The 24705-nt window shown below is 50.2% G+C and overlaps 2 protein-coding genes across 2 annotated transcripts in view; one reads left to right on the plus strand and one right to left on the minus strand.

Annotated features, from left to right (window-relative positions):
* Window positions 1-24705, plus strand: part of LOC110525522 — a 500086-nt gene that overhangs the window by 396005 nt on the left and 79376 nt on the right. The gene's annotated exons all lie outside the window — the stretch shown is intronic.
* Window positions 1-24705, minus strand: part of LOC110525124 (citron rho-interacting kinase) — a 92091-nt gene that overhangs the window by 5240 nt on the left and 62146 nt on the right. The window contains exons 29-36 of the mRNA XM_036979640.1: window positions 3398-3478; window positions 1795-1930; window positions 1533-1672; window positions 1319-1411; window positions 980-1088; window positions 631-759; window positions 353-433; window positions 124-202 (exon numbers count right to left, since the gene is read on the minus strand). Coding sequence (XP_036835535.1) covers window positions 124-202; window positions 353-433; window positions 631-759; window positions 980-1088; window positions 1319-1411; window positions 1533-1672; window positions 1795-1930; window positions 3398-3478 — 848 coding nt within the window. The remainder of the gene's footprint in view (window positions 1-123; window positions 203-352; window positions 434-630; window positions 760-979; window positions 1089-1318; window positions 1412-1532; window positions 1673-1794; window positions 1931-3397; window positions 3479-24705) is intronic.

Consider the following 24705-nt stretch of genomic DNA (forward strand, 5'->3'; position numbering starts at 1 on the left):
TGTACTATGTGTTATTCTCAATTTGTCTTATTGATTGTGGTTACATACTCAGATGGATACTGATGCATTTGTCATAATCAAGTTCTTATTGTGTAAGTTTGTATTTCAGTCGTTTTCCTTTACCCAAGAGCAGCATGTCCCTGGACCTCGATCACATCCAAAGAGTTAAAATATGTCACAAACAGGTAGGGCTCTCTGTAAGCTGTGCAAGACCGAGAGGAAAGGGTACCATTACAAAAGGCATGGCACATACATTCGTAGCACGTCATGACAATATTGGGTCAAATCCACCACAACGTATACCACTTTGTTAGAAATGTACTGTATGAAGACAAAGGTTTTCTATACACACCGAAGGCCAGGGGCAGACGACTCCATTTGATCTCTTCAGTGCGGCTCCTTCGTCCATATGCGTCCACAAACACTCCAAACTCTGTGACAGAACAATGGTGTAGAAGAATGCACCTTGGAATGTTTTACAATCATTCTGTGGGCAATATACAGTACATAGGTTGTGTGTGGGAAATACAACACACTATTTCTTCCAATATGTACAGTAAAACAGGTAATACAATATCACAGATGTTAAGATACATTTATTTAAATTGCAAATGTCAAGGCAGATCTCACCATGGAAGCAGAGCAGGTACTCCTCCTTCTGCAGAGTGCTGGTGACCTGCATTATGGAGATGGGGAAGCTGTGGCAGGAGGAAGCAAACACCGCCGAGGCCAGAGACACATCCTTCTTATCCAGGAACTCTACAGGGGCGACACAGAGTACAACACGCTCTCTGTCACAGATAAAGAAATGTCATGGGAATGATTTTGTGGCATCAACCTTTAAAATGTGCAGTAGAGTGGCTAATTTACATGTAGCACTTTTGGATTGGCAACATTTCATTTCTTGGTACACATGAGTTCCAGTGGGTTTACTGAGAGACACTGTACAGCAAAAAAAAACTCCAAAAAGCCCACTAACCCTCCAGAACATACTGCTTCATCTCAACCTCATAGAACTTGTTGGTGCCGATGATGATGCTGTAGCTGGTCAGGTGGAGGCAGCTGCAGGGCTCCAGAGTCTCTATCTCCTGATAGAGGGGTGGAGGAAGGAGGGCGTTAGGGGACTAGTGAGGGAATGCAACTGATTAACTGATAGGAGGAACAGATTTTCTTCAGGTACAGTTCAATATAAATGAGGTGCATGTCTAGTCACTGTGAGCTGTCTTGAGGGTTCATTAAATGTCCTCTGTAACCAGAAAATGATGTTTATCATTCCATCTGATTATTTGTGTGTAGTGCACATTGAGGTGATACTCACCTTGCGAATGCAGAACTTGTTGAGGTTATCATTGTAACGCAGAATTGTAATCTTGTTCGGCATTGCAGCACAGATACAAGGCCCATTATCTATCTGTAGACAGACAAATTCACAACATCAGCCACACAGCTAGCATAAGGGATAAACATTTCTTCTGCCAAGGGATAACCAACTGAAACAATGTCCCCAAACCATTGAAAACCAGTGGACTTACTCTGCCTGCAGAGAAGAGGTGGCATCCCTTGACCGTCTCAAAGATAAATGGTTCCAGTTCAGACTGGGCAGGCAGGTGGGACTGGGCCAGAGACTGCTTCACCTTTTTAATCTCCACCAGACACAGCGCCCTCTCATCCCCTACAGGCCAAACACAGACATTACACCTATATTCAATTCAGTCTGGCTGACAAATAAATTAGACAGTAGTAGACTATGTATATGTGCTGTTATCACTGGTGGAGTCAAGTCGGCTGTCTCACCAACAATCATCAGCAGCTTTTCATGTTCTTTCATGATGTGGATCTGGAAGACGGAGCCCAGGCCAGGGATGTGGGTCAGGGAGTTCTTGATCAGATTCAGGGCGTACAGACCCTCCTCAGAGCCCACTAACACTATCTGTGGGAGGGGAGAGGCCAGACTCACATCACTGAGAGTGTATTGTACACTGTGGCACTACATGAAGTGAATATACAGTACCAGTCAAAAGTTTGGACACACCGACTCATTCCAGGGTTTTTCTTTATTTTTACTGATTTTTACATTGGAATTATGTAGTAACTTAAAAGTGTTAAACAGATTCTTCAAAGTAGCCACTCTCTGCCTTGATGACAGCTACAGTTGAAGTCGGAAGTTTACATACACTTAGATTGAAGTTTTCAAACTCGTTTTTCAACCACTCCACACATTTCTTGTTAACAAACTATAGTTTTGGCAAGTCGGTTAGGACATCTACTTTGTGCATGACACAAGTCATTTTTCCAACAATTGTTTACAGATTATTTCACTTATAATTTACTGTATCACAATTCCAGTGGGTCAGAAGTTTAAATACACTAAGTTGACTGTGCCTTTAAACAGCTTGGAAAATTCCAGAAAATGGTGTCATGGCTTTAGAAGGTTCTGACAGGCTAATTGACCACATTTGAGTCAATTGGAGGTGTACCTGTGGATGTATTTCAAGGCCTACCTTCAAACTCAGTGCATCTTTGCTTGACATCATGGGAAAATCAAAAGAAATCAGGCAAGACCTCAGAAATAAATTGTAGACCTCCAAAAGTCTGGTTCATCCTTGGGAGCAATTTCCAAAAGCCTGAAAGTACCCCGTTCATCTGTACAAACAATAGTACGCAAGTATAAACACCATGGGACCACGCAGCCATCATATAACTCAGGAAGGAGACGTGTTCTGTCTCCTAGAGATGAACGTACTTTGGTGAGAAAAGTACAAATCAATCTCAGAACATGACCATCGTTATGTTTGGAGGAAAAAGGGGGAGGCTTGCAAGCCGATGAACATCATCCCAACAGTGAAGCACGGGGTTGGCAGCATCATGTTGTGGGGGTGCTTTGCTGCAGGAGGGACTGGGGCACTTCACAAAATAGATGGCATCATTAGAAAGGAAAATTAAGTGGATATATTGAAGCAATATCTCATGACATCAGTCAGGAAGTTAAAGCTTGGTCGCAAATGGGTCTTACGGACAATGACCCCATGCATACTTCCAAAGTTGTGGCAAAATGGCTTAATGACAACAAAGTTAAGGTATTGGAGTGGCCATCACAAAGCCCTGACCTCAATCCTATAGAAATTTTGTGGGCAGAACTGAAAAAGCGTGTGCGAGCAAGGAGGCCTACAAACCTGGTTACTACATGATTCCATGTGTTATTTCATAGTTTTGATGTCTTCACTATTATTCTCCAATGTAGAAAGCATTAAAAATAAAGAAAAAATCCCGGAATGACTAGGTGTGTCCAAACGTTTGACTGGTACTGTGTGTTAACAACACAGGGAAAAAACAAATCTACCCATAACACTCAATGGCTGGTTGGCTGTTGCCCAATATATGCTTGCCATTATATTACCTGGTCTGTGAGGGGGAGAGTACAGTTGATGTCAAGTCTGTCATCACCCTCCAGCTTCAGCAGAGAGTTCCCCAGCAGTTTCTGGTGGACGGGGGAGAAAAGGAGGCTTAGCTTCAGTCAAATCGGGAATCTGTCAGGGTTTGTATAGGAACAGAGAGAGAGGGGGTCTATGTGCAGGTAGGTTGGGGTGGAGACAGTGTATTAAAGAGAGACAGTGTATTCTGGCAGAGTGAACAGGGGTAGAGAGACAGTGTATCCTGGCAGAGTGAACATGGGGCAGAGAGACAGTGTATCCTGGCAGAGTGGACAGGGGGTAGAGAGACAGTGTATTCTGGCAGAGTGAACAGGGGGTAGAGAGACAGTGTACCCTGGCAGAGTGAACAGGGGGTAGAGAGACAGTGTATTCTGGCAGAGTGAACAGGGGGTAGAGAGACAGTGTATCCTGGCAGAGTGAACAGGGGATAGAGAGACAGTGTATCCTGGCAGAGTGAACAGGGGGCAGAGAGACAATGTATTCCGGCAGAGTGAACAGGGGGTAGAGAGACAGTGTATCCTGGCAGAGTGAACAGGGGGCAGAGAGACAGTGTATTCTGGCAGAGTGAACACAGGGTAGAGAGACAGTGTATTCTGGCAGAGTGAACAGGGGGTAGAGAGACAGTGTACTCTAGCAGAGTGAACAGGGGGTAGAGAGACAGTGTATTCTGGCAGAGTGAACAGGGGGTAGAGAGAGTGTATTCTGGCAGAGTGAACAGGGGGCAGAGAGACAGTGTATTCTGGCAGAGTGAACAGGGGGCAGAGAGACAGTGTATCCTGGCAGAGTGAACACAGGGTAGAGAGACAGTGTATTCTGGCAGAGTGAACATGGGGCAGAGAGACAGTGTATCCTGACAGAGTGAACAGGGGGCAGAGAGGCAGTGTATCCTGGCAGAGTGAACACAGGGTAGAGAGACAGTGTATTCTGGCAGAGTGAACAGGGGTCGAGAGAAAGTGTATTCTGGCAGAGTGAACAGGGGTAGAGAGACAGTGTATTCTGGCAGAGTGAACAGGGGGCAGAGAGACAGTGTATTCTGGCAGAGTGAACAGGGGGTAGAGAGACAGTGTATCCTGGCAGAGTGAACAGGGGTAGAGAGACAGTGTATCCTGGCAGAGTGAACAGGGGGTAGAGAGACAGTGTATCCTGGCAGAGACAGTGGATCCTGGCAGAGTGAACAGGGGGCAGAGAGACAGTGTATCCTGGCAGAGTGAACAGGGGGTAGAGAGACAGTGTATTCTGGCAGAGTGAACAGGGGGTAGAGAGACAGTGTATCCTGGCAGAGTGAACAGGGGATAGAGAGACAGTGTATCCTGGCAGAGTGAACAGGGGGCAGAGAGACAATGTATTCCGGCAGAGTGAACAGGGGGTAGAGAGACAGTGTATCCTGGCAGAGTGAACAGGGGGCAGAGAGACAGTGTATTCTGGCAGAGTGAACACAGGGTAGAGAGACAGTGTATTCTGGCAGAGTGAACAGGGGGTAGAGAGACAGTGTACTCTAGCAGAGTGAACAGGGGGTAGAGAGACAGTGTATTCTGGCAGAGTGAACAGGGGGTAGAGAGAGTGTATTCTGGCAGAGTGAACAGGGGGCAGAGAGACAGTGTATTCTGGCAGAGTGAACAGGGGGCAGAGAGACAGTGTATCCTGGCAGAGTGAACACAGGGTAGAGAGACAGTGTATTCTGGCAGAGTGAACATGGGGCAGAGAGACAGTGTATCCTGACAGAGTGAACAGGGGGCAGAGAGGCAGTGTATCCTGGCAGAGTGAACACAGGGTAGAGAGACAGTGTATTCTGGCAGAGTGAACAGGGGTCGAGAGAAAGTGTATTCTGGCAGAGTGAACAGGGGTAGAGAGACAGTGTATTCTGGCAGAGTGAACAGGGGGCAGAGAGACAGTGTATTCTGGTAGAGTGAACAGGGGTAGAGAGACAGTGTATTCTGGCAGAGTGAACAGGGGGTAGAGAGACAGTGTATCCTGGCAGAGTGAACAGGGGTAGAGAGACAGTGTATCCTGGCAGAGTGAACAGGGGGTAGAGAGACAGTGTATTCTGGCAGAGACAGTGTATCCTGGCAGAGTGAACAGGGGGCAGAGAGACAGTGTATCCTGGCAGAGTGAACAGAGGGTAGAGAGACAGTGTATTCTGGCAGAGTGAACAGGGGGTAGAGAGACAGTGTATCCTGGCAGAGTGAACAGGGGGCAGAGAGACAATGTATTCCGGCAGAGTGAACAGAGGGTAGAGAGACAGTGTATCCTGGCAGAGTGAACAGGGGGCAGAGAGACAGTGTATTCTGGCAGAGTGAACACAGGTTAGAGAGACAGTGTATTCTGGCAGAGTGAACAGGGGGCAGAGAGACAGTGTATTCTGGCAGAGTGAACAGGGGGCAGAGAGACAGTGTATTCTGGCAGAGTGAACAGGGGTAGAGAGACAGTGTATTCTGGCAGAGTGAACAGGGGGCAGAGAGGCAGTGTATCCTGGCAGAGTGAACACAGGGTAGAGAGACAGTGTATTCTGGCAGAGTGAACAGGGGTCGAGAGAAAGTGTATTCTGGCAGAGTGAACAGGGGTAGAGAGACAGTGTATTCTGGCAGAGTGAACAGGGGGCAGAGAGACAGTGTATTCTGGCAGAGTGAACAGGGGTAGAGAGACAGTGTATTCTGGCAGAGTGAACAGGGGGTAGAGAGACAGTGTATCCTGGCAGAGTGAACAGGGGTAGAGAGACAGTGTATCCTGGCAGAGTGAACAGGGGGTAGAGAGACAGTGTATTCTGGCAGAGACAGTGTATCCTGGCAGAGTGAACAGGGGGCAGAGAGACAGTGTATCCTGGCAGAGTGAACAGGGGGTAGAGAGACAGTGTATTCTGGCAGAGTGAACAGGGGGTAGAGAGACAGTGTATCCTGGCAGAGTGAACAGGGGATAGAGAGACAGTGTATCCTGGCAGAGTGAACAGGGGGCAGAGAGACAATGTATTCCGGCAGAGTGAACAGGGGGTAGAGAGACAGTGTATCCTGGCAGAGTGAACAGGGGGCAGAGAGACAGTGTATTCTGGCAGAGTGAACACAGGGTAGAGAGACAGTGTATTCTGGCAGAGTGAACAGGGGGTAGAGAGACAGTGTACTCTAGCAGAGTGAACAGGGGGTAGAGAGACAGTGTATTCTGGCAGAGTGAACAGGGGGTAGAGAGAGTGTATTCTGGCAGAGTGAACAGGGGGCAGAGAGACAGTGTATTCTGGCAGAGTGAACAGGGGGCAGAGAGACAGTGTATCCTGGCAGAGTGAACACAGGGTAGAGAGACAGTGTATTCTGGCAGAGTGAACATGGGGCAGAGAGACAGTGTATCCTGACAGAGTGAACAGGGGGCAGAGAGGCAGTGTATCCTGGCAGAGTGAACACAGGGTAGAGAGACAGTGTATTCTGGCAGAGTGAACAGGGGTCGAGAGAAAGTGTATTCTGGCAGAGTGAACAGGGGTAGAGAGACAGTGTATTCTGGCAGAGTGAACAGGGGGCAGAGAGACAGTGTATTCTGGCAGAGTGAACAGGGGTAGAGAGACAGTGTATTCTGGCAGAGTGAACAGGGGGTAGAGAGACAGTGTATCCTGGCAGAGTGAACAGGGGTAGAGAGACAGTGTATCCTGGCAGAGTGAACAGGGGGTAGAGAGACAGTGTATTCTGGCAGAGACAGTGTATCCTGGCAGAGTGAACAGGGGGCAGAGAGACAGTGTATCCTGGCAGAGTGAACAGAGGGTAGAGAGACAGTGTATTCTGGCAGAGTGAACAGGGGGTAGAGAGACAGTGTATCCTGGCAGAGTGAACAGGGGGCAGAGAGACAATGTATTCCGGCAGAGTGAACAGAGGGTAGAGAGACAGTGTATCCTGGCAGAGTGAACAGGGGGCAGAGAGACAGTGTATTCTGGCAGAGTGAACACAGGTTAGAGAGACAGTGTATTCTGGCAGAGTGAACAGGGGGCAGAGAGACAGTGTATTCTGGCAGAGTGAACAGGGGGCAGAGAGACAGTGTATTCTGGCAGAGTGAACAGGGGTAGAGAGACAGTGTATTCTGGCAGAGTGAACAGGGGGCAGAGAGACAGTGTATTCTGGCAGAGTGAACAGGGGCAGAGAGACAGTGTATTCTGGCAGTGAACAGGGGGTCGAGAGAAAGTGTATTCTGGCAGAGTGAACAGGGGTAGAGAGACAGTGTATTCTGGCAGAGTGAACAGGGGGAAAGAGACAGTGTATTCTGGCAGAGTGAACACATGGTAGAGAGAGTGTATTCTGGCAGTGACAGTGTATTCTGGCAGAGACAGTGTATTCTGGCAGAGTGAACACATGGTAGAGAGACAGTGTATTCTGGCAGAGACAGTGTATTATGGCAGAGACAGTGTATTCTGGCAGAGACAGTGTATTCTGGCAGAGTGAACAGGGGGTAGAGAGACAGTGTATCCTGGCAGAGTGAACAGGGAGTAGAGAGACAGTGTATTCTGGCAGAGACAGTGTATTCTGGCAGAGTGAACAGGGGGTAGAGAGACAGTGTATCCTGGCAGAGTGAACAGGGTAGAGAGACAGTGTATTCTGGCAGAGTGAACAGGGGGTAGAGAGACAGTGTATTCTGGCAGAGTGAACAGGATTCAGAGAGACAGTGTATCCTGGCAGAGTGAACATGGGGCAGAGAGACAGTGTATCCTGGCAGTGTGAACAGGGGGCAGAGAGACAGTGTATTCTGGCAGAGACAGTGTATTCTGGCAGAGTGAACAGGGGGTAGAGAGACAGTGTATCCTGGCAGAGTGAACATGGGGCAGAGAGACAGTGTATCCTGGCAGAGTGAACACAGGGTAGAGAGACAGTGTATTCTGGCAGAGTGAACATGGGGCAGAGAGACAGTGTATCCTGACAGAGTGAACAGGGGGCAGAGAGGCAGTGTATCCTGGCAGAGTGAACACAGGGTAGAGAGACAGTGTATTCTGGAAGAGTGAACAGGGGTCGAGAGAAAGTGTATTCTGGCAAAGTGAACAGGGGTAGAGAGACAGTGTATTCTGGCAGAGTGAACAGGGGGCAGAGAGACAGTGTATTCTGGCAGAGTGAAGAGGGGTAGAGAGACAGTGTATTCTGGCAGAGTGAACAGGGGGTAGAGAGACAGTGTATCCTGGCAGAGTGAACAGGGGTAGAGAGACAGTGTATCCTGGCAGAGTGAACAGGGGGTAGAGAGACAGTGTATTCTGGCAGAGACAGTGTATCCTGGCAGAGTGAACAGGGGGCAGAGAGACAGTGTATCCTGGCAGAGTGAACAGAGGGTAGAGAGACAGTGTATTCTGGCAGAGTGAACAGGGGGTAGAGAGACAGTGTATCCTGGCAGAGTGAACAGGGGGCAGAGAGACAATGTATTCCGGCAGAGTGAACAGAGGGTAGAGAGACAGTGTATCCTGGCAGAGTGAACAGGGGGCAGAGAGACAGTGTATTCTGGCAGAGTGAACACAGGTTAGAGAGACAGTGTATTCTGGCAGAGTGAACAGGGGGCAGAGAGACAGTGTATTCTGGCAGAGTGAACAGGGGCAGAGAGACAGTGTATTCTGGCAGAGTGAACAGGGGTAGAGAGACAGTGTATTCTGGCAGAGTGAACAGGGGGCAGAGAGACAGTGTATTCTGGCAGAGTGAACAGGGGCAGAGAGACAGTGTATTCTGGCAGAGTGAACAGGGGGTCGAGAGAAAGTGTATTCTGGCAGAGTGAACAGGGGTAGAGAGACAGTGTATTCTGGCAGAGTGAACAGGGGGAAAGAGACAGTGTATTCTGGCAGAGTGAACACATGGTAGAGAGAGTGTATTCTGGCAGTGACAGTGTATTCTGGCAGAGACAGTGTATTCTGGCAGAGTGAACACATGGTAGAGAGACAGTGTATTCTGGCAGAGACAGTGTATTATGGCAGAGACAGTGTATTCTGGCAGAGACAGTGTATTCTGGCAGAGTGAACAGGGGGTAGAGAGACAGTGTAACCTGGCAGAGTGAACAGGGAGTAGAGAGACAGTGTATTCTGGCAGAGACAGTGTATTCTGGCAGAGTGAACAGGGGGTAGAGAGACAGTGTATCCTGGCAGAGTGAACAGGGTAGAGAGACAGTGTATTCTGGCAGAGTGAACAGGGGGTAGAGAGACAGTGTATTCTGGCAGAGTGAACAGGAGGCAGAGAGACAGTGTATCCTGGCAGAGTGAACATGGGGCAGAGAGACAGTGTATCCTGGCAGTGTGAACAGGGGGCAGAGAGACAGTGTATTCTGGCAGAGACAGTGTATTCTGGCAGAGTGAACAGGGGGTAGAGAGACAGTGTATCCTGGCAGAGTGAACATGGGGCAGAGAGACAGTGTATCCTGGCAGAGTGAACACAGGGTAGAGAGACAGTGTATTCTGGCAGAGTGAACATGGGGCAGAGAGACAGTGTATCCTGACAGAGTGAACAGGGGGCAGAGAGGCAGTGTATCCTGGCAGAGTGAACACAGGGTAGAGAGACAGTGTATTCTGGCAGAGTGAACAGGGGTCGAGAGAAAGTGTATTCTGGCAAAGTGAACAGGGGTAGAGAGACAGTGTATTCTGGCAGAGTGAACAGGGGGCAGAGAGACAGTGTATTCTGGTAGAGTGAACAGGGGTAGAGAGACAGTGTATTCTGGCAGAGTGAACAGGGGGTAGAGAGACAGTGTATCCTGGCAGAGTGAACAGGGGTAGAGAGACAGTGTATCCTGGCAGAGTGAACAGGGGGTAGAGAGACAGTGTATTCTGGCAGAGACAGTGTATCCTGGCAGAGTGAACAGGGGGCAGAGAGACAGTGTATCCTGGCAGAGTGAACAGAGGGTAGAGAGACAGTGTATTCTGGCAGAGTGAACAGGGGGTAGAGAGACAGTGTATCCTGGCAGAGTGAACAGGGGGCAGAGAGACAATGTATTCCGGCAGAGTGAACAGAGGGTAGAGAGACAGTGTATCCTGGCAGAGTGAACAGGGGGCAGAGAGACAGTGTATTCTGGCAGAGTGAACACAGGTTAGAGAGACAGTGTATTCTGGCAGAGTGAACAGGGGGCAGAGAGACAGTGTATTCTGGCAGAGTGAACAGGGGGCAGAGAGACAGTGTATTCTGGCAGAGTGAACAGGGGTAGAGAGACAGTGTATTCTGGCAGAGTGAACAGGGGGCAGAGAGACAGTGTATTCTGGCAGAGTGAACAGGGGCAGAGAGACAGTGTATTCTGGCAGAGTGAACAGGGGGTCGAGAGAAAGTGTATTCTGGCAGAGTGAACAGGGGTAGAGAGACAGTGTATTCTGGCAGAGTGAACACATGGTAGAGAGACAGTGTATTCTGGCAGAGACAGTGTATTCTGGCAGAGACAGTGTTTTCTGGCAGAGTGAACACATGGTAGAGAGACAGTGTATTCTGGCAGAGACAGTGTATTCTGGCAGAGTGAACAGGGGGTAGAGAGACAGTGTATCCTGGCAGAGTGAACAGGGGGTAGAGAGACAGTGTATCCTGGCAGAGTGAACAGGGGGTAGAGAGACAGTGTATTCTGGCAGAGACAGTGTATTCTGGCAGAGTGAACAGGGGGTAGAGAGACAGTGTATCCTGGCAGAGTGAACAGGGTAGAGAGACAGTGTATTCTGGCAGAGTGAACAGGGGATAGAGAGACAGTGTATTCTGGCAGAGTGAACATGGGGCAGAGAGACAGTGTATTCTGGCAGAGTGAACAGGGGGTAGAGAGACAGTGTATTCTGGCAGAGTGAACAGGGGGAAAGAGACAGTGTATTCTGGCAGAGTGAACACATGGTAGAGAGAGTGTATTCTGGCAGTGACAGTGTATTCTGGCAGAGACAGTGTATTCTGGCAGAGTGAACACATGGTAGAGAGACAGTGTTTTCTGGCAGAGACAGTGTATTATGGCAGAGACAGTGTATTCTGGCAGAGACAGTGTATTCTGGCAGAGTGAACAGGGGGTAGAGAGACAGTGTATCCTGGCAGAGTGAACAGGGGGTAGAGAGACAGTGTATTCTGGCAGAGACAGTGTATTCTGGCAGAGTGAACAGGGGGTAGAGAGACAGTGTATCCTGGCAGAGTGAACAGGGTAGAGAGACAGTGTATTCTGGCAGAGTGAACAGGGGGTAGAGAGACAGTGTATTCTGGCAGAGTGAACAGGAGGCAGAGAGACAGTGTATCCTGTCAGAGTGAACATGGGGCAGAGAGACAGTGTATCCTGGCAGTGTGAACAGGGGGCAGAGAGACAGTGTATTCTGGCAGAGACAGTGTATTCTGGCAGAGTGAACAGGGGGTAGAGAGACAGTGTATCCTGGCAGAGTGAACATGGGGCAGAGAGACAGTGTATCCTGGCAGAGTGAACACAGGGTAGAGAGACAGTGTATTCTGGCAGAGTGAACATGGGGCAGAGAGACAGTGTATCCTGACAGAGTGAACAGGGGGCAGAGAGGCAGAGTATCCTGGCAGAGTGAACACAGGGTAGAGAGACAGTGTATTCTGGCAGAGTGAACAGGGGGTCGAGAGAAAGTGTATTCTGGCAAAGTGAACAGGGGTAGAGAGACAGTGTATTCTGGCAGAGTGAACAGGGGGCAGAGAGACAGTGTATTCTGGCAGAGTGAACAGGGGTAGATAGACAGTGTATTCTGGCAGAGTGAACAGGGGGTAGAGAGACAGTGTATCCTGGCAGAGTGAACAGGGGTAGAGAGACAGTGTATCCTGGCAGAGTGAACAGGGGGTAGAGAGACAGTGTATTCTGGCAGAGACAGTGTATCCTGGCAGAGTGAACAGGGGTTAGAGAGACAGTGTATCCTGGCAGAGTGAACAGAGGGTAGAGAGACAGTGTATTCTGGCAGAGTGAACAGGGGGTAGAGAGACAGTGTATCCTGGCAGAGTGAACAGGGGGCAGAGAGACAATGTATTCCGGCAGAGTGAACAGAGGGTAGAGAGACAGTGTATCCTGGCAGAGTGAACAGGGGGCAGAGAGACAGTGTATTCTGGCAGAGTGAACACAGGTTAGAGAGACAGTGTATTCTGGCAGAGTGAACAGGGGGCAGAGAGACAGTGTATTCTGGCAGAGTGAACAGGGGGCAGAGAGACAGTGTATTCTGGCAGAGTGAACAGGGGTAGAGAGACAGTGTATTCTGGCAGAGTGAACAGGGGGCAGAGAGACAGTGTATTCTGGCAGAGTGAACAGGGGCAGAGAGACAGTGTATTCTGGCAGAGTGAACAGGGGGTCGAGAGAAAGTGTATTCTGGCAGAGTGAACAGGGGTAGAGAGACAGTGTATTCTGGCAGAGTGAACAGGGGGAAAGACACAGTGTATTCTGGCAGAGTGAACACATGGTAGAGAGACAGTGTATTCTGGCAGAGACAGTGTATTCTGGCAGAGACAGTGTTTTCTGGCAGAGTGAACACATGGTAGAGAGACAGTGTATTCTGGCAGAGACAGTGTATTCTGGCAGAGACAGTGTATTCTGGCAGAGTGAACAGGGGGTAGAGAGACAGTGTATCCTGGCAGAGTGAACAGGGGGTAGAGAGACAGTGTATCCTGGCAGAGTGAACAGGGGCTAGAGAGACAGTGTATTCTGGCAGAGACAGTTTATTCTGGCAGAGTGAACAGGGGGTAGAGAGACAGTGTATCCTGGCAGAGTGAACAGGGTAGAGAGACAGTGTATTCTGGCAGAGTGAACAGGGGGTAGAGAGACAGTGTATTCTGGCAGAGTGAACATGGGGCAGAGAGACAGTGTATCCTGGCAGTGTGAACAGGGGGCAGAGAGACAGTGTATTCTGGCAGAGACAGTGTATTCTGGCAGAGTGAACAGGGGGTAGAGAGACAGTGTATCCTGGCAGAGTGAACAGGGGGTAGAGAGACAGTGTATTCTGGCAGAGACAGTGTATTCTGGCAGAGTGAACAGGGGGTAGAGAGACAGTGTATCCTGGCAGAGTGAACAGGGTAGAGAGACAGTGTATTCTGGCAGAGTGAACAGGGGGTAGAGAGACAGTGTATTCTGGCAGAGTGAACATGGGGCAGAGAGACAGTGTATCCTGGCAGAGTGAACAGGGGGCAGAAAGGCAGTGTATCCTGGCAGAGTGAACAAAGGGTAGAGAGACAGTGTATTCTGGCAGAGTGAAAATGGTGCAGAGAGACAGTGTATCCTGGCAGAGTGGACAGGGGGCAGAGAGGCAGTGTATCCTGGCAGAGTGAACAGGGTAGAGAGACAGTGTATTCTGGCAGAGTGAACAGGGGGTCGAGAGAAAGTGTATTCTGGCAGAGACAGTGTATTCTGGCAGAGACAGTGTATTCTGGCAGAGACAGTGTATTCTGGCAGAGTGAACAGGGGGTAGAGAGACAGTGTATCCTGGCAGAGTGAACAGGGGGCAGAGAGACAGTGTATTCTGGCAGAGTGAACACAGGGTAGAGAGATAGTGTATTCTGGCAGAGTGAACAGGGGGCAGAGAGACAGTGTATTCTGGCAGAGTGAACAGGGGGTAGAGGGACAGTGTATTCTGGCAGAGACAGTGTATCCTGGCAGAGTGAACAGGGTAGAGAGACAGTGTATTCTGGCAGAGTGAACAGGGGGTAGAGAGACAGTGTATCCTGGCAGAGTGAACAGGGGATAGAGAGACAGTGTATCCTGGCAGAGTGAACAGGGGGCAGAGAGACAATGTATTCCGGCAGAGTGAACAGGGGGTAGAGAGACAGTGTATCCTGGCAGAGTGAACAGGGGGCAGAGAGACAGTGTATTCTGGCAGAGTGAACACAGGGTAGAGAGACAGTGTATTCTGGCAGAGTGAACAGGGGGCAGAGAGACAGTGTATTCTGGCAGAGTGAACAGGGGGTAGAGAGACAGTGTATTCTGGCAGAGTGAACAGGGGATAGAGAGACAGTGTACTCTAGCAGAGTGAACAGGGGGTAGAGAGAGTGTATTCTGGAAGAGTGAACAGGGGGCAGAGAGACAGTGTATTCTGGCAGAGTGAACAGGGGGTAGAGAGACAGTGTATTCTGGCAGAGTGAACAGGGGGTAGAGAGACAGTGTATTCTGGCAGAGTGAACAGGGGGTAGAGAGGCAGTGTATTCTGGCAGAGTGAACACATGGTAGAGAGAGTGTATTCTGGCAGTGACAGTGTATTCTGGCAGAGACAGTGTATTCTGGCAGAGTGAACACATGGTAGAGAGACAGTGTATTCTGGCAGAGCCAGTGTATTATGGCAGAGACAGTGTATTCTGGCAGAGTGAACAGGGAGTAGAGAGACAGTGTATCCTGGCAGAGTGAACAGGGGGTAGAGAGACAGTGTATTCTGGCAGAGACAGTGTATTCTGGCAGAGTGAACAGGGGGTAGAGAGACAGTGTATCCTGGCAGAGTGAACAGGGTAGAGAGACAGTGTATTCTGGCAGAGTGAACAGGGGGTAGAGAGACAGTGTATTCTGGCAGAGTGAACAGGAGGCAGAGAGACAGTGTATCCTGGCAGAGTGAACATGGGGCAGAGAGACAGTGTATCCTGCTAGTGTGAACAGGGGGCAGAGAGACAGTGTATCCTGGCAGAGTGAACAGGGGTAGAGAGACAGTGTATCCTGGCAGAGTGAACAGGGGGTAGAGAGACAGTGTATTCTGGCAGAGACAGTGTATCCTGGCAGAGTGAACAGGGGGCAGAGAGACAGTGTATCCTGGCAGAGTGAACAGAGGGTAGAGAGACAGTGTATTCTGGCAGAGTGAACAGGGGGTAGAGAGACAGTGTATCCTGGCAGAGTGAACAGGGGTAGAGAGACAGTGTATCCTGGCAGAGTGAACAGGGGGTAGAGAGACAGTGTATTCTGGCAGAGACAGTGTATCCTGGCAGAGTGAACAGGGGGCAGAGAGACAGTGTATCCTGGCAGAGTGAACAGAGGGTAGAGAGACAGTGTATTCTGGCAGAGTGAACAGGGGGTAGAGAGACAGTGTATCCTGGCAGAGTGAACAGGGGGCAGAGAGACAATGTATTCCGGCAGAGTGAACAGAGGGTAGAGAGACAGTGTATCCTGGCAGAGTGAACAGGGGGCAGAGAGACAGTGTATTCTGGCAGAGTGAACACAGGTTAGAGAGACAGTGTATTCTGGCAGAGTGAACAGGGGGCAGAGAAACAGTGTATTCTGGCAGAGTGAACAGGGGGCAGAGAGACAGTGTATTCTGGCAGAGTGAACAGGGGTAGAGAGACAGTGTATTCTGGCAGAGTGAACAGGGGGCAGAGATACAGTGTATTCTGGCAGAGTGAACAGGGGCAGAGAGACAGTGTATTCTGGCAGAGTGAACAGGGGGTCGAGAGAAAGTGTATTCTGGCAGAGTGAACAGGGGTAGAGAGACAGTGTATTCTGGCAGAGTGAACAGGGGGAAAGAGACAGTGTATTCTGGCAGAGTGAACACATGGTAGAGAGAGTGTATTCTGGCAGTGACAGTGTATTCTGGCAGAGACAGTGTATTCTGGCAGAGTGAACACATGGTAGAGAGACAGTGTATTCTGGCAGAGACAGTGTATTATGGCAGAGACAGTGTATTCTGGCAGATACAGTGTATTCTGGCAGAGTGAACAGGGGGTAGAGAGACAGTGTAACCTGGCAGAGTGAACAGGGAGTAGAGAGACAGTGTATTCTGGCAGAGACAGTGTATTCTGGCAGAGTGAACAGGGGGTAGAGAGACAGTGTATCCTGGCAGAGTGAACAGGGTAGAGAGACAGTGTATTCTGGCAGAGTGAACAGGGTAGAGAGACAGTGTATTCTGGCAGAGTGAACAGGGGGTAGAGAGACAGTGTATTCTGGCAGAGTGAACATGGGGCAGAGAGACAGTGTATCCTGGCAGAGTGAACAGGGGGCAGAGAGACAGTGTATCCTGGCAGAGTGAACAGAGGGTAGAGAGACAGTGTATTCTGGCAGAGTGAACAGGGGGTAGAGAGACAGTGTATCCTGGCAGAGTGAACAGGGGGCAGAGAGACAGTGTATTCTGGCAGAGTGAACACAGGTTAGAGAGACAGTGTATTCTGGCAGAGTGAACAGGGGGCAGAGAGACAGTGTATTCTGGCAGAGTGAACAGGGGGCAGAGAGACAGTGTATTCTGGCAGAGTGAACAGGGGTAGAGAGACAGTGTATTCTGGCAGAGTGAACAGGGGGCAGAGAGACAGTGTATTCTGGCAGAGTGAACAGGGGCAGAGAGACAGTGTATTCTGGCAGAGTGAACAGGGGGTCGAGAGAAAGTGTATTCTGGCAGAGTGAACAGGGGTAGAGAGACAGTGTATTCTGGCAGAGTGAACAGGGGGAAAGAGACAGTGTATTCTGGCAGAGTGAACACATGGTAGAGAGAGTGTATTCTGGCAGTGACAGTGTATTCTGGCAGAGACAGTGTATTCTGGCAGAGTGAACACATGGTAGAGAGACAGTGTATTCTGGCAGAGACAGTGTATTATGGCAGAGACAGTGTATTCTGGCAGATACAGTGTATTCTGGCAGAGTGAACAGGGGGTAGAGAGACAGTGTAACCTGGCAGAGTGAACAGGGAGTAGAGAGACAGTGTATTCTGGCAGAGACAGTGTATTCTGGCAGAGTGAACAGGGGGTAGAGAGACAGTGTATCCTGGCAGAGTGAACAGGGTAGAGAGACAGTGTATTCTGGCAGAGTGAACAGGGGGTAGAGAGACAGTGTATTCTGGCAGAGTGAACAGGAGGCAGAGAGACAGTGTATCCTGGCAGAGTGAACATGGGGCAGAGAGACAGTGTATCCTGGCAGTGTGAACAGGGGGCAGAGAGACAGTGTATTCTGGCAGAGACAGTGTATTCTGGCAGAGTGAACAGGGGGTAGAGAGACAGTGTATCCTGGCAGAGTGAACATGGGGCAGAGAGACAGTGTATCCTGGCAGAGTGAACACAGGGTAGAGAGACAGTGTATTCTGGCAGAGTGAACATGGGGCAGAGAGACAGTGTATCCTGACAGAGTGAACAGGGGGCAGAGAGGCAGTGTATCCTGGCAGAGTGAACACAGGGTAGAGAGACAGTGTATTCTGGCAGAGTGAACAGGGGTCGAGAGAAAGTGTATTCTGGCAAAGTGAACAGGGGTAGAGAGACAGTGTATTCTGGCAGAGTGAACAGGGGGCAGAGAGACAGTGTATTCTGGTAGAGTGAACAGGGGTAGAGAGACAGTGTATTCTGGCAGAGTGAACAGGGGGTAGAGAGACAGTGTATCCTGGCAGAGTGAACAGGGGTAGAGAGACAGTGTATCCTGGCAGAGTGAACAGGGGGTAGAGAGACAGTGTATTCTGGCAGAGACAGTGTATCCTGGCAGAGTGAACAGGGGGCAGAGAGACAGTGTATCCTGGCAGAGTGAACAGAGGGTAGAGAGACAGTGTATTCTGGCAGAGTGAACAGGGGGTAGAGAGACAGTGTATCCTGGCAGAGTGAACAGGGGGCAGAGAGACAATGTATTCCGGCAGAGTGAACAGAGGGTAGAGAGACAGTGTATCCTGGCAGAGTGAACAGGGGGCAGAGAGACAGTGTATTCTGGCAGAGTGAACACAGGTTAGAGAGACAGTGTATTCTGGCAGAGTGAACAGGGGGCAGAGAGACAGTGTATTCTGGCAGAGTGAACAGGGGGCAGAGAGACAGTGTATTCTGGCAGAGTGAACATGGGGCAGAGAGACAGTGTATCCTGACAGAGTGAACAGGGGGCAGAGAGGCAGTGTATCCTGGCAGAGTGAACACAGGGTAGAGAGACAGTGTATTCTGGCAGAGTGAACAGGGGTCGAGAGAAAGTGTATTCTGGCAAAGTGAACAGGGGTAGAGAGACAGTGTATTCTGGCAGAGTGAACAGGGGGCAGAGAGACAGTGTATTCTGGTAGAGTGAACAGGGGTAGAGAGACAGTGTATTCTGGCAGAGTGAACAGGGGGTAGAGAGACAGTGTATCCTGGCAGAGTGAACAGGGGTAGAGAGACAGTGTATCCTGGCAGAGTGAACAGGGGGTAGAGAGACAGTGTATTCTGGCAGAGACAGTGTATCCTGGCAGAGTGAACAGGGGGCAGAGAGACAGTGTATCCTGGCAGAGTGAACAGAGGGTAGAGAGACAGTGTATTCTGGCAGAGTGAACAGGGGGTAGAGAGACAGTGTATCCTGGCAGAGTGAACAGGGGGCAGAGAGACAATGTATTCCGGCAGAGTGAACAGAGGGTAGAGAGACAGTGTATCCTGGCAGAGTGAACAGGGGGCAGAGAGACAGTGTATTCTGGCAGAGTGAACACAGGTTAGAGAGACAGTGTATTCTGGCAGAGTGAACAGGGGGCAGAGAGACAGTGTATTCTGGCAGAGTGAACAGGGGGCAGAGAGACAGTGTATTCTGGCAGAGTGAACAGGGGTAGAGAGACAGTGTATTCTGGCAGAGTGAACAGGGGGCAGAGAGACAGTGTATTCTGGCAGAGTGAACAGGGGCAGAGAGACAGTGTATTCTGGCAGAGTGAACAGGGGGTCGAGAGAAAGTGTATTCTGGCAGAGTGAACAAGGGTAGAGAGACAGTGTATTCTGGCAGAGTGAACACATGGTAGAGAGACAGTGTATTCTGGCAGAGACAGTGTATTCTGGCAGAGACAGTGTTTTCTGGCAGAGTGAACACATGGTAGAGAGACAGTGTATTCTGGCAGAGACAGTGTATTTTGGCAGAGTGAACAGGGGGTAGAGAGACAGTGTATCCTGGCAGAGTGAACAGGGGGTAGAGAGACAGTGTATCCTGGCAGAGTGAACAGGGGGTAGAGAGACAGTGTATTCTGGCAGAGACAGTGTATTCTGGCAGAGTGAACAGGGGGTAGAGAGACAGTGTATCCTGGCAGAGTGAACAGGGTAGAGAGACAGTGTATTCTGGCAGAGTGAACAGGGGATAGAGAGACAGTGTATTCTGGCAGAGTGAACATGGGGCAGAGAGACAGTGTATCCTGGCAGTGTGAACAGTGGGCAGAGAGACAGTGTATTCTGGCAGAGTGAACAGGGGGTAGAGAGACAGTGTATTCTGGCAGAGTGAACAGGGGGAAAGAGACAGTGTATTCTGGCAGAGTGAACACATGGTAGAGAGAGTGTATTCTGGCAGTGACAGTGTATTCTGGCAGAGACAGTGTATTCTGGCAGAGTGAACACATGGTAGAGAGACAGTGTTTTCTGGCAGAGACAGTGTATTATGGCAGAGACAGTGTATTCTGGCAGAGACAGTGTATTCTGGCAGAGTGAACAGGGGGTAGAGAGACAGTGTATCCTGGCAGAGTGAACAGGGGGTAGAGAGACAGTGTATTCTGGCAGAGACAGTGTATTCTGGCAGAGTGAACAGGGGGTAGAGAGACAGTGTATCCTGGCAGAGTGAACAGGGTAGAGAGACAGTGTATTCTGGCAGAGTGAACAGGGGGTAGAGAGACAGTGTATTCTGGCAGAGTGAACAGGAGGCAGAGAGACAGTGTATCCTGTCAGAGTGAACATGGGGCAGAGAGACAGTGTATCCTGGCAGTGTGAACAGGGGGCAGAGAGACAGTGTATTCTGGCAGAGACAGTGTATTCTGGCAGAGTGAACAGGGGGTAGAGAGACAGTGTATCCTGGCAGAGTGAACAGGGTAGAGAGACAGTGTATTCTGGCAGAGTGAACAGGGGATAGAGAGACAGTGTATTCTGGCAGAGTGAACATGGGGCAGAGAGACAGTGTATCCTGGCAGTGTGAACAGTGGGCAGAGAGACAGTGTATTCTGGCAGAGTGAACAGGGGGTAGAGAGACAGTGTATTCTGGCAGAGTGAACAGGGGGAAAGAGACAGTGTATTCTGGCAGAGTGAACACATGGTAGAGAGAGTGTATTCTGGCAGTGACAGTGTATTCTGGCAGAGACAGTGTATTCTGGCAGAGTGAACACATGGTAGAGAGACAGTGTTTTCTGGCAGAGACAGTGTATTATGGCAGAGACAGTGTATTCTGGCAGAGACAGTGTATTCTGGCAGAGTGAACAGGGGGTAGAGAGACAGTGTATCCTGGCAGAGTGAACAGGGGGTAGAGAGACAGTGTATTCTGGCAGAGACAGTGTATTCTGGCAGAGTGAACAGGGGGTAGAGAGACAGTGTATCCTGGCAGAGTGAACAGGGTAGAGAGACAGTGTATTCTGGCAGAGTGAACAGGGGGTAGAGAGACAGTGTATTCTGGCAGAGTGAACAGGAGGCAGAGAGACAGTGTATCCTGTCAGAGTGAACATGGGGCAGAGAGACAGTGTATCCTGGCAGTGTGAACAGGGGGCAGAGAGACAGTGTATTCTGGCAGAGACAGTGTATTCTGGCAGAGTGAACAGGGGGTAGAGAGACAGTGTATCCTGGCAGAGTGAACATGGGGCAGAGAGACAGTGTATCCTGGCAGAGTGAACACAGGGTAGAGAGACAGTGTATTCTGGCAGAGTGAACATGGGGCAGAGAGACAGTGTATCCTGACAGAGTGAACAGGGGGCAGAGAGGCAGTGTATCCTGGCAGAGTGAACACAGGGTAGAGAGACAGTGTATTCTGGCAGAGTGAACAGGGGGTCGAGAGAAAGTGTATTCTGGCAAAGTGTACAGGGGTAGAGAGACAGTGTATTCTGGCAGAGTGAACAGGGGGCAGAGAGACAGTGTATTCTGGCAGAGTGAACAGGGGTAGAGAGACAGTGTATTCTGGCAGAGTGAACAGGGGGTAGAGAGACAGTGTATCCTGGCAGAGTGAACAGGGGTAGAGAGACAGTGTATCCTGGCAGAGTGAACAGGGGGTAGAGAGACAGTGTATTCTGGCAGAGACAGTGTATCCTGGCAGAGTGAACAGGGGTTAGAGAGACAGTGTATCCTGGCAGAGTGAACAGAGGGTAGAGAGACAGTGTATTCTGGCAGAGTGAACAGGGGGTAGAGAGACAGTGTATCCTGGCAGAGTGAACAGGGGGCAGAGAGACAATGTATTCCGGCAGAGTGAACACAGGTTAGAGAGACAGTGTATTCTGGCAGAGTGAACAGGGGGCAGAGAGACAGTGTATTCTGGCAGAGTGAACAGGGGGCAGAGAGACAGTGTATTCTGGCAGAGTGAACAGGGGTAGAGAGACAGTGTATTCTGGCAGAGTGAACAGGGGGCAGAGAGACAGTGTATTCTGGCAGAGTGAACAGGGGCAGAGAGACAGTGTATTCTGGCAGAGTGAACAGGGGGTCGAGAGAAAGTGTATTCTGGCAGAGTGAACAGGGGTAGAGAGACAGTGTATTCTGGCAGAGTGAACAGGGGGAAAGACACAGTGTATTCTGGCAGAGTGAACACATGGTAGAGAGACAGTGTATTCTGGCAGAGACAGTGTATTCTGGCAGAGACAGTGTTTTCTGGCAGAGTGAACACATGGTAGAGAGACAGTGTATTCTGGCAGAGACAGTGTATTCTGGCAGAGACAGTGTATTCTGGCAGAGAGAACAGGGGGTAGAGAGACAGTGTATCCTGGCAGAGTGAACAGGGGGTAGAGAGACAGTGTATCCTGGCAGAGTGAACAGGGGCTAGAGAGACAGTGTATTCTGGCAGAGACAGTTTATTCTGGCAGAGTGAACAGGGGGTAGAGAGACAGTGTATCCTGGCAGAGTGAACAGGGTAGAGAGACAGTGTATTCTGGCAGAGTGAACAGGGGGTAGAGAGACAGTGTATTCTGGCAGAGTGAACATGGGGCAGAGAGACAGTGTATCCTGGCAGTGTGAACAGGGGGCAGAGAGACAGTGTATTCTGGCAGAGACAGTGTATTCTGGCAGAGTGAACAGGGGGTAGAGAGACAGTGTATCCTGGCAGAGTGAACAGGGGGTAGAGAGACAGTGTATTCTGGCAGAGACAGTGTATTCTGGCAGAGTGAACAGGGGGTAGAGAGACAGTGTATCCTGGCAGAGTGAACAGGGTAGAGAGACAGTGTATTCTGGCAGAGTGAACAGGGGGTAGAGAGACAGTGTATTCTGGCAGAGTGAACATGGGGCAGAGAGACAGTGTATCCTGGCAGAGTGAACAGGGGGCAGAAAGGCAGTGTATCCTGGCAGAGTGAACAAAGGGTAGAGAGACAGTGTATTCTGGCAGAGTGAACATGGTGCAGAGAGACAGTGTATCCTGGCAGAGTGGACAGGGGGCAGAGAGGCAGTGTATCCTGGCAGAGTGAACAGGGTAGAGAGAAAGTGTATTCTGGCAGAGACAGTGTATTCTGGCAGAGACAGTGTATTCTGGCAGAGACAGTGTATTCTGGCAGAGTGAACAGGGGGTAGAGAGACAGTGTATCCTGGCAGAGTGAACAGGGGGCAGAGAGACAGTGTATTCTGGCAGAGTGAACACAGGGTAGAGAGATAGTGTATTCTGGCAGAGTGAACAGGGGGCAGAGAGACAGTGTATTCTGGCAGAGTGAACAGGGGGTAGAGGGACAGTGTATTCTGGCAGAGACAGTGTATCCTGGCAGAGTGAACAGGGTAGAGAGACAGTGTATTCTGGCAGAGTGAACAGGGGGTAGAGAGACAGTGTATCCTGGCAGAGTGAACAGGGGATAGAGAGACAGTGTATCCTGGCAGAGTGAACAGGGGGCAGAGAGACAATGTATTCCGGCAGAGTGAACAGGGGGTAGAGAGACAGTGTATCCTGGCAGAGTGAACAGGGGGCAGAGAGACAGTGTATTCTGGCAGAGTGAACACAGGGTAGAGAGACAGTGTATTCTGGCAGAGTGAACAGGGGGCAGAGAGACAGTGTATTCTGGCAGAGTGAACAGGGGGTAGAGAGACAGTGTATTCTGGCAGAGTGAACAGGGGATAGAGAGACAGTGTACTCTAGCAGAGTGAACAGGGGGTAGAGAGAGTGTATTCTGGAAGAGTGAACAGGGGGCAGAGAGACAGTGTATTCTGGCAGAGTGAACAGGGGGTAGAGAGACAGTGTATTCTGGCAGAGTGAACAGGGGGTAGAGAGACAGTGTATTCTGGCAGAGTGAACAGGGGGTAGAGAGACAGTGTATTCTGGCAGAGTGAACACATGGTAGAGAGAGTGTATTCTGGCAGTGACAGTGTATTCTGGCAGAGACAGTGTATTCTGGCAGAGTGAACACATGGTAGAGAGACAGTGTATTCTGGCAGAGCCAGTGTATTATGGCAGAGACAGTGTATTCTGGCAGAGTGAACAGGGGGTAGAGAGACAGTGTATCCTGGCAGAGTGAACAGGGTGTAGAGAGACAGTGTATTCTGGCAGAGACAGTGTATTCTGGCAGAGTGAACAGGGGGTAGAGAGACAGTGTATCCTGGCAGAGTGAACAGGGTAGAGAGACAGTGTATTCTGGCAGAGTGAACAGGGGGTAGAGAGACAGTGTATTCTGGCAGAGTGAACAGGAGGCAGAGAGACAGTGTATCCTGGCAGAGTGAACATGGGGCAGAGAGACAGTGTATCCTGGCAGTGTGAACAGGGGGCAGAGAGACAGTGTATTCTGGCAGAGACAGTGTATTCTGGCAGAGTGAACAGGGGGTAGAGAGACAGTGTATCCTGGAAAAGTGAACATGGGGCAGAGAGACAGTGTATTCTGGCAGAGTGAACAGGAGGCAGAGAGACCGTGTATTCTGGCAGAGTGAACATGGGGCAGAGAGACAGTGTATCCTGGCAGAGTGAACAGGGGCCAGAGAGGCAGTGTATCCTGGCAGAGTGAACACAGGGTAGAGAGAAAGTGTATTCTGGCAAAGTGAACAGGGGTAGAGAGACAGTGTATTCTGGCAGAGTGAACAGGGGGCAGAGAGACAGTGTATTCTGGCAGAGTGAACAGGGGTAGAGAGACAGTGTATTCTGGCAGAGTGAACAGGGGGTAGAGAGACAGTGTATCCTGGCAGAGTGAACAGGGGTAGAGAGACAGTGTATCCTGGCAGAGTGAACAGGGGGTAGAGAGACAGTGTATTCTGGCAGAGACAGTGTATCCTGGCAGAGTGAACAGGGGGCAGAGAGACAGTGTATCCTGGCAGAGTGAACAGGGTAGAGAGACAGTGTATTCTGGCAGAGTGAACAGGGGGTAGAGAGACAGTGTATCCTGGCAGAGTGAACAGGGGCAGAGAGACAATGTATTCCGGCAGAGTGAACAGAGGGTAGAGAGACAGTGTATCCTGGCAGAGTGAACAGGGGGCAGAGAGACAGTGTATTCTGGCAGAGTGAACAGGGGGCAGAGAGACAGTGTATTCTGGCAGAGTGAACAGGGGTAGAGAGACAGTGTATTCTGGCAGAGTGAACAGGGGGCAGAGAGACAGTGTATTCTGGCAGAGTGAACAGGGGCAGAGAG

This window comes from Oncorhynchus mykiss, chromosome 6 (assembly GCF_013265735.2).
Source record: "Oncorhynchus mykiss isolate Arlee chromosome 6, USDA_OmykA_1.1, whole genome shotgun sequence".
Classification (NCBI taxonomy): Eukaryota; Metazoa; Chordata; class Actinopteri; order Salmoniformes; family Salmonidae; genus Oncorhynchus; species Oncorhynchus mykiss.